Source organism: Capsicum annuum, chromosome 5, assembly GCF_002878395.1.
Source record: "Capsicum annuum cultivar UCD-10X-F1 chromosome 5, UCD10Xv1.1, whole genome shotgun sequence".
Taxonomy (NCBI): domain Eukaryota; kingdom Viridiplantae; phylum Streptophyta; class Magnoliopsida; order Solanales; family Solanaceae; genus Capsicum; species Capsicum annuum.
The window spans coordinates 145,401,600-145,410,861 of record NC_061115.1 but is presented as its reverse complement, the minus strand read 5'-3'; the positions used below and the strand labels follow the sequence as shown (position 1 = coordinate 145,410,861).

The 9,262-nt window shown below is 34.7% G+C and overlaps 1 protein-coding gene across 1 annotated transcript; it reads left to right on the top strand.

Annotated features, from left to right (window-relative positions):
- Positions 1–459: 459 nt before the first annotated feature.
- On the top strand, positions 460–5,260 carry LOC107870722. Its single transcript, XM_047412654.1, has 3 exons — positions 460–1,295; positions 2,409–2,655; positions 4,640–5,260. The coding sequence occupies exons 1-3, from the start codon at positions 978–980 to the stop codon at positions 5,020–5,022; spliced, it is 948 nt and encodes a 315-aa protein (XP_047268610.1). The 5' UTR covers positions 460–977; the 3' UTR covers positions 5,023–5,260.
- The last annotated feature ends 4,002 nt before the right edge of the window (positions 5,261–9,262 follow it).

Here is a 9,262-nt window from a genome sequence, read left to right as displayed (position 1 = left end):
CACTTGACAATTTTGTTCAAATTAAAAAAAACAACAACTTAGTCCTATCCTAATACAAAAGTGATTAGTTTAGTCCTAAGACTAAATTATGATTATACTCATTTGTAAGTTTTTAAATGAAGAAAATTATGTCTTAAATGACAAATAAGTGTGTGTGGGTGGAAATGTTTTGTTTCTTTTTTTTTTTGTTAAATTGAGGATGGGGGTTGGGGGTGGAGGTGGAGATGGAGATAGAGGTAAGGGTGACAGATAGATAAATTATCTAATTATTTTTTTGGCATTTCATTAAAAATAACATGATAATGATTTTTTTTATTGTAACGTAATACGATTTAATATGTTCGAATAAGTCATTCAAAACAATTCAAATAATATTTTAATGTTATTTATATATTAATATAATAGTTTTTTTTTTAATTAATAAAGCACAATATAAATATGTTTACCTTTTCGATGATATTTTGAACTTGTATGTACAATACTTACCGGACTTGTCTGGCTCAGCCACACACACAGCCTCCTCTCTTCATCCTACGCTCATCCAAACCCTAAAATTAACCTTAACCCCGACCCACCTATCCCCATAATATTTCTTCTCCAAATCTCCTTGTCATTTCCCCACGATCCACACCGGAAAACCATTCTCGGAGATTCCCGTTACTATTCAGGGCAATCTTATTTTTATTTATTAATTTCTTATTAAAAGATCTTATTGATTTCCTTCTACTGAGTAGCATCTCAAATTTTCCAGGAAACATCAATTTTAAGTCCATCTTATCTGTTTTGAGAAAATCTCGATTTTGCGATCTTCAGCACTTTACCTACAATTGTCTTGGGAATTATATATATATATATATATATTATATATATATATATATATATAATATATATATATATATATATCATTAGACAAAAGTTTGTTTGTTTGAACTGGGATTTGTGTTTTACGCTAACAAGTTGTCGAGAAAAAAGAAAATATGGTGGGAGGTGGAAACAGGAAGGACGAACAGTTGGTGATAAGCAACAATAACGTTTTCGCTGCTCTTGGAACCCTAAGGAAGAAAAAGAAGTCTGATAAGGGAAAGAGCGCAGGGAGTTCATCTTCTAAAAATATGAAGCAGCCTGACCCTGTTTTCTTGGCTCCAGCCCCATTGACTGTCAAATCGTGGGCAGATGTTGATGATGAAGATGATGATTATTATTACGCTACTACAGCCCCACCTCAGGTTGTTTGGGGAGCTGATACTGCTAATGAACAGCATCACAAGCTAAAGGAAGCTGCAATTCCAGTGGAGGTAAATTATTGAAAATTGAATCCCTTTTTGACTTAATGCTTTATGAATGAAGCATTGCTACATCCTTTCATGATTTTTGGTAACTCTACAGTGGTAGTATGAGTTGATTTTACCTAGCTAATTTGTCCATGATATGTTGTGTGTGTAACATTAGGTGTCCGTGTGTATATGTTTATGGGCTTGTATTGCATCGGTTATATGGCTGAATATAGTTAGTTTTATTTCATTTCCCTGGGCTGCTGGGAGGTAGCACCTACTTGGTCGAATCCAGGCGAGCAGAACACTTACCTTTAGAAGAAAAAAAAGGTTGGATTGTTATGTACTATTACTGGCTTCTCTTTGTATTGGAGTGTATTGCCAAAAGGATTAAAATCTACGAACGATTTAATGTACCTCAAGTCGCTGTTGAAGAGATGACTTTTATTTTGAAGACATTAGATGTTGGTGTTGGGGGTAAGGAGCGGTTGAACTTAATTTCTAGAGCATACCCTAGGCGTATTGTGTGCCCAATATCTTTTATGATCTCTGTCTTCGTGATTCTCATTCTACTGTTCCCGGATCCCGGTTTGTGGTATTACACTGGGTATGTTGTTGTTGTTTGTCTTCTTGATTCTCTGTCCTTGGCTTCTTTCCTGGTGCTGTCTCCATCCATTTTTTGTTGCTTCTTTTATGTTCTTTTGATTGATTATTATTACATTATGTTATGTACTATGAGGGGTTTTGATTGATGGACTATCTTTCTTTTGTGTTTCCATGTATTAAAACTCTTATTCTTGCCTTTTTCGTTCATGTTTCCAGTGGCTCATGGTTCCCATTGTCAGATGAAGGACTATCAATGGCTAGTTAGTGTTGCTTTAACTGAAATGTATTCCCTGATATCTGTTTGAAGAGGAGGGGACAAAACCAAATTTCTTATTACTTTGTAATGAAGAGTTTGGTACAACAGACTTTTCTTCTCTCCCAATATCCTATTTTTCCGCTTTCTAAAAGAAAAACATTTTATTTGTTGGTGTCAAATTATAACATCTCAAAAATAAAGGTTTCTTTTTCATTCTATTGTTTCCCTTGTTCAGCAGTTTATCTGCATTAAGTCTTGTAATCTGTTCATATCAGGAAAGTGAAAGTGAAGAAGATGGTCTTGATGAAGCTGATGATGGTAACGGAGGAGAACACGAGCAGGAACCTGATTTATCAGGGGAGAAGGAACCAACTGTTAAGAAACCTGCTGAACATGTGGCACCCAAAGAGTCGGAAAGGCAGCTTTCAAAGAAGGAACTCAAGAAAAAGGAACTTGCTGAGCTTGAAGCTATGCTTGTTGAATTTGGATTAAACAAAGCTGAGAGCAATGATGATTCACAAGGTAATTTGTTTATGAATGCAAATATAGCCTGCGGTTTCAGCCCATTTAGTCCACATTTTAATTAGTTAGATCATTTATATTCCAGTTGGGTAATTATAATATATTTTCTCCATGAAGGACAAAAAACACATTTTAATTAATTGAAGGTTAAATATGCTTTACTCGAAATTAATATTCTCTCATCAATTTACTTATGTCTACTTTTTTACTGGATTTATTTTGAGAAAAGATTTTAATTTGCGTATGTCTAATTTTTACAAGATTTCTTATACTAGTATCTTGTAAATATGTGTAAGAATATATTACCAAACTTCTACTTCGCAACTTTGTTTTGATAGTCACTATTTCTCCTGAAGGAAACTAACAAGAATGATTTTGTGAAACACGTTTCTGGGGTTGTACTGTGTATAAAAATGTATTGTTAATTAGCTCACTCCAAAAAAGAAATTAACTCAGTTAAAGGTTTGAAGAAGATACTTTGTCACTGGATTTCCTTCACGAAAATATTTGTGTTCTTTTCTTCATTTAGCGTTTTAACCTTTAGATTAATGAGCACCTTGATATTGACTATATTAACATTCTACCATCTTTTTTATATTTTCAAATCCAGCAAAGCTAATATCAAAATATTTGGTAATTAATCTTATCAGAGCATGACTTATACAAACTTAAAAGTTAGAAGTCTATTTTATTTAGGAGATTAAAGTGGGTTAGGACCATTTATCCTATTTATATCTTAGCCAATCCATTTTTTACCCATATTCATATGGGTGAATTACAATTCAATCCATTTGAGCTTAATTCATTTGAAATTTGCTCATTTGCCACTACCAAATGTAACTAAAACTTTTCCTCCACCCAAAAAGGAAGGAGGTCCGGAGAAATCATTGGACTATTTCACATGAGAAATTCTTAAAAATTCTTGCTCAGTACAAAATACAAAAAATACAAAATAAGTTTGCCAACTGTCTCCATATTTCTTCTATTATTGTATCACTTCTGATTTGTATTTCTTGTACTGCTCTGTCCTCTTCCTGCATCTTAATTTGTTATAGTGAAATATCTATCGAGAGTAAATACTGATTGACATCTCGAATGCCTCGACTCATGTTCCCCAAAAAGTGGATCATGCGTTTGTAGCTTAGAGTAAATTAAATGGAAAAGGGCCAAAATTACCTCACAGCTTTTTGCTGAGGAGCACATTTACCCTCTGTTAGTTGGGCAGTTTTATTACCCCATGTTACCAAAAGGGCGCATTTATGCACTTATTTCAAATTGTAGTTAATGGAGCTATTGAAAAAAAAAAAAAAAAAAGTCAAAAATTCCCCCAACTGTCAACATCCCCCCCCCCCCCCCCCCCACACACACACAAAAAAATAAAAAAAAAACATTTTTCTGTTTTTTTTTTTTTAAAACATCCTAACTATTAACGTAGGGCAAGAGTGCTCCTCAATGGGACAATCTTGGCCCTTTTCCACTCTTTTTTTACTTTTTCTTTTCTTTCTTTTTTAACAAATCCCTGCTGCCCCCCAGCCATGGAGTTTCCGGAAGGTCTCACCGGAAATTCACCAGCACCAGTACATTTCTCACCGGAAATTCACCAGCACCAGTACATTTGAACGTTTGGGCACTTCTGCAAAGATGCCAACAGCATCTGGAATACAACCCCCAAGTGGTCAGCTTTTTCCATTATGTCATCTAGCGGTTGTTTTTCTCTTTTCTCCTTGCTTTCCCTCAATCAAAGCATGTTTCTTCTAGTGAGTCTTGAAAGTTTTATGCTTATTTAATAATTTGAAAGTTAGATTATTTTGTTACTTTTACACATATGAGGAACTCTGTTATGGTGGCAAGTAACTCACCTAACCTAATATTTCATTCTGGTTTGGAATTGGTAATGTGGTATGTGTCTTTCACCATTTCCCTAAGTAGCTTGGGATATACAGTGACTATTCCAATGTGGCTTGGTGCTCCATTCCACTTGCAGGTGCTGCACAGGATAAGGTGGACAAACTCAATGGAGAGATGGCTAAAAAGGATGATAATGTTCCCGGGGAGAGCAAGAGCGCAAAGAAGAAAAAGAAAGAGAAATCAGCAAAGGAGTTTAAAGAACAACATGATGCATCCAATGGTGTAGAGCTTGGTAATGGGACTAATGGAACAGTGACAACCGAGAAAGGACAAGATGCCCCTACTGTTGCTGCGAAGGACAAGGTAAAGAAAATGGCATCTCTTAAGAAGAAGAAATCAAGCAAGGAGGTAGATGCTGCTGCCAAAGGAGCAGCGAGTGAGGCTGCAGCAAGGAGTGCAAGGTTAGCTGCTGCGAAGAAAAAGGAGAAGAACCATTACAACCAGCAACCCCTGCGGTAAAATGTTTCTTGAATTGGAAGTGAGCATGTATTTTCTTGTTCATTAGTTAAATGCTCAATAAAAACATCAGAATCCGGTTTAATGGAGATAGACTCTTGGCATACTACTTTTTTATTTATCAATCTAAAAAATAGATTTACTGAATGGTTGTGGTGGTCTTTTATATTCTGCTACTGGATGGACAGTTCTTGTGATGTTGCTAGCCAATTTAAATGAACTAAAATTCAATTTGTGTTCGCATGCGTTTGCCGATGAGTGTATACATTCTCTGTTGGAGCTTTCAAGCTAGATAATAGTACTTCTGCAGGGTCTGGATTTCTGCTACCATCATTAACTGTAAAATTAAAAAAGTCAACAAGCATTTCTTATCTAAGAAAAGGAAATGTTATCTGTGGAAGATTGTCGTTGGTTCCTTGGATAAACCCATTCTTAACTGTATCAGTAAAGCCAGAATGAACTGTCAAACCGTGTCGTGTTGTTACTAGTGCTTTTGTCTCCCTGCTGATTTTGCTTTTCAGGGAACACGGAAGAAGTTAAGGTTACTTCTTCATTTTATTTTATGCTGAGACTGTATGGTTGACCTCTGTTGCTTATTATGTTCCGGATTAGTTCATTGTGAAAAACAGGATCCCCACACTACTTTTGTTGCAAAAATGAAAGGTTTTACTGCAGCAGCATTTTTGTTGTTGCACGTAATCACGACCAGCAGAATAAAAACCGACGAAATTACTCAATTTAGCAGAATAAAAACCAACGAAATTACTCAATTTATCTTCTGAGTGACGAGTAAAACTTCATAAGACCAAAAAGATAGGTAGCAGTGGACGAGAGAGATTTATGTTCACATTACTAGCTGAGCATGGCCGTGCTGAGCATGGGCCCATCAACTTGAATAGAAGTAATATTTTGATTTTTAGAATTTTTTTTATGACGTTCTCACAATCATATAAATCTACATTATACGGACATTAATAATAATTACAAATTCTTTTGTATTTTTTAAAAAGAATGTCATACAGTGCATTTGACGTGTCTATCTTTGCTCATACTCCAAATGACGATCGTGAATATATCCTCATAACATGCATTTAGCCGGCACACATGTTGTGGATGTCATTTCTAGAGAAGTTGCATTTTCGCATGAGGTACACCAATTTAAAGATAAAACATGTTTGGCCAAAGGAGAAAACTTGAAGAAACTTCGCAGCAAAGATAACTTCAGCAAGATGTTGCACTTCAAGAGTTGTATTAGAACCTAAATACCATTTTATACACATGAAAAACATAAAGGTCAGAGAAGACTTGCCATGGATAAGCTCAAGCTAGTAAAATAGTTACAGCTTTGTTATGCATCTTTGTACACAATTTATATTGCATATTTCCTCACTATATAACTTTCTCTTACCTCTCTCTCGTCATACTCTCTCTTTCTTCTTGCCATTTCCATCAACACTTCTCAACACAAAAAAACAGTCATTAATTTTCACGATAAAGTACCAACGAATTCTAAATAAGATACAAAGTCAAATAGGGATTAAATCATGCAAATAGGCAAAGTGCGACTATTGAGAGTTGGAACAAGAAAGCACAAAAGACTGCAGAGTTGTAATATTTTATTGTTTTCAGCAAAAGGATCGGTGTAAATTCACTCAAAATAGAAAAAAATCTTTATTATTCAGCAAAAAAGATAAAAACAGCAAAAAGGTCCACACAATTCACTCAAAACCGGGGGAGTGTTATGAATAACTAAGAATAAAGAGAAGAGTAAAGAGAGAATAGATAATAATTCTTATTATCATTTACAATGAGGGAAATTCTACGGAAATTTACTCCTAGTTTCTGAGTAAAAAATAAATACTTCAAATCCTAATAGATATTAACTAGATCTTGATAGACATTCACTACAACTGATATATATTAATATCATAACACTCCCCCTTGAATGTTTAATAATACGCATATAGGCTGCCTCATTAAAAATCTTACAAGGAAAATTCAGTGGGATAAAACCTTGTAAAGGAAAAAAAGTATAGCGCGTATTAACTCTCCCTAATAAGAACATCCTTGAACCTTTGCTTCTGATCTTGTGCACCATCTTCTTGAAAGTTGCAGTCGGAAGAGACTTGGTAAATAAATCAGTCACATTGTCACTTGAACAAATTTGTTATACGTTAATATTATCATTCTTTTGGAGCTCATGTGTATAGAAGAGCTTTGGCGAAATGTGCTTTGTTCTATCTCCTTTTATGAATCCTCCCTTAAGTTGTGCTATGCATGCTGCATTATCTTCATATAAAATCGTGGGTACGTTGTCACATTTCAAACCACATTTTTCTCGAATGAGATGTATTGTGGACCTCAACCACATATACTCTCAGCTAGCTTCATGAATAACTATAATCTCAGCATGGTTCGATAAAGTGGCTACGATAGACTGCTTTGTTGATCTTCAAGATATAACAATACCCCCACATATGAACACATAACCTGTTTGAGACCAAGCTTTATGCTGGTCAGATAAGTACCCAGCATCAGCATAACCAACAAAATCGGTACTGCGATCTTTAGAATAAAATAAGCCCATATTGGTAGTCCCTTTTAGATATCATAATATGTGTTTGATCCCATTCCAATGTCTCCTAGTGGGAGAAGAACTGTACCTTTTATAACAGATTAACTGAAAAGGCTATATCAGTCCTTGTAGTATTTGCAAGTTATATTAGTGCACCAATTGCACTAAGATATAGTATTTCAAGATCAAGGAGTTCCTCAAGATCAAGGAGTTCCTCATTCTTTTCTTGAGGTCGGAATGGATCTTTGTTCACATCAAGTGATCGAACAACCACCGTAGTACTTAATGGATGTGCTCCATCCATATAAAATCTTTTCAACACCTTTTCTGTGTAGGCAGATTGATGGACAAAGATGTCGTTTGTCAAATGCTCAATTTGTAAACCAAGGCATAATTTTGTCTTTCCAAGATCTTTCATCTCAAATTCTTTCTTTAGGTAATCAATTTCCTTTTGAAGCTCTATTGGAGTCCCAATAAGATTTATGTCATCGACATAGACAACAAGTATAACAAACTCCGACGTTGTTTTCTTTATAAAAAAACATGGGCAAATTTCATCATTCGTATAACTTTCCTTAGATAAATATACACTAAGACGGTTATACCACATGCGTCCAGATTGCTTCAAACCATATAATGATCTTTGCAATCTAATGGAATACATTTCCTGAGGCTTTGAACTATATGCTTCCGACATTTTAAATCCTTCAGGAATTTTTATGTATATCTCATTATCAAGTGATCTATAAGATAGGCGGTTACCAAATCCATTAAATGCATTTCAAGTCTCTCATGGACAGTGAAACTAATAAGATAACACAATGTTATTGTATCCATAACTGCTGAATATGTCTCGTCATAATCGACACCAGGCTGTTGTGAAAATCCTTGTGCAATAAGGAATGCTTTATACCTTTGTATTTTATTCTTCTTATTTTTTTTCGTACAAATACCCATTTATAGCCAACAGGCTTAACACCATTAGGTGTTTGAGCTATGGTCTAAAAACTTCACATCTGACAAGTGAATTCAATTCAAATTGAATTGCTTCTTGCCATTTTGTCCAGTCATTTCTTTATCGATATTCTGTGACAGATCGAGGTTCAAGATCCCCACTATCTTACATGATTTTTATTGCAACATTATATGCAAATACATAATAGACTATTATTTTAGATCGATTCAAATTGGTTTTAACATCACCTGAATTAATGGATAGTTCCTCATTTTCTTGAGTCTTAGGCTTATTGATCCCTTCAGGGATATCAACATTGCTCAAATCTTGAGCTTCCGTATGAGGATCTTTCATAGTGTCATCTTGATTATTTGTTATTTTTTTTCTAGGATTTTGATCCTGAACCTAATGGTCTACCACGCTTCAAGCGTTTTTTAAATTAATTAGCTATGACACTAGTAGATGGTCCTTTAGGGACATCAATTTGAATTGAGACATTCTCTATAGGAATATGTGATTTAGTGATCCTTTTCATATCTGTAAATGTGTTTGGCGAATCGATTTGCAATTTTCTGCAGATGAATAATTTTTTGTACTTCTTGCTCACAAATAGAAGCACATGGATCAGATGAGATAGTGATAAATTTTTCCACAAAATTTATCTTTTGATGTCACTATCTTTCCTAATTTTGATTAAACTATCTCATCAAACC

Bases quoted from the DNA above. Each gene is read 5' to 3' on its own strand.
- LOC107870722 (XM_047412654.1), top strand. From the start codon at position 978: ATGGTGGGAGGTGGAAACAGGAAGGACGAACAGTTGGTGATAAGCAAC. The intron at 1,296-2,408 runs GTAAATTATTGA...TGTTCATATCAG, and splicing joins AAGCTGCAATTCCAGTGGAG to GAAAGTGAAAGTGAAGAAGA. The intron at 2,656-4,639 runs GTAATTTGTTTA...TTCCACTTGCAG, and splicing joins GAGCAATGATGATTCACAAG to GTGCTGCACAGGATAAGGTG.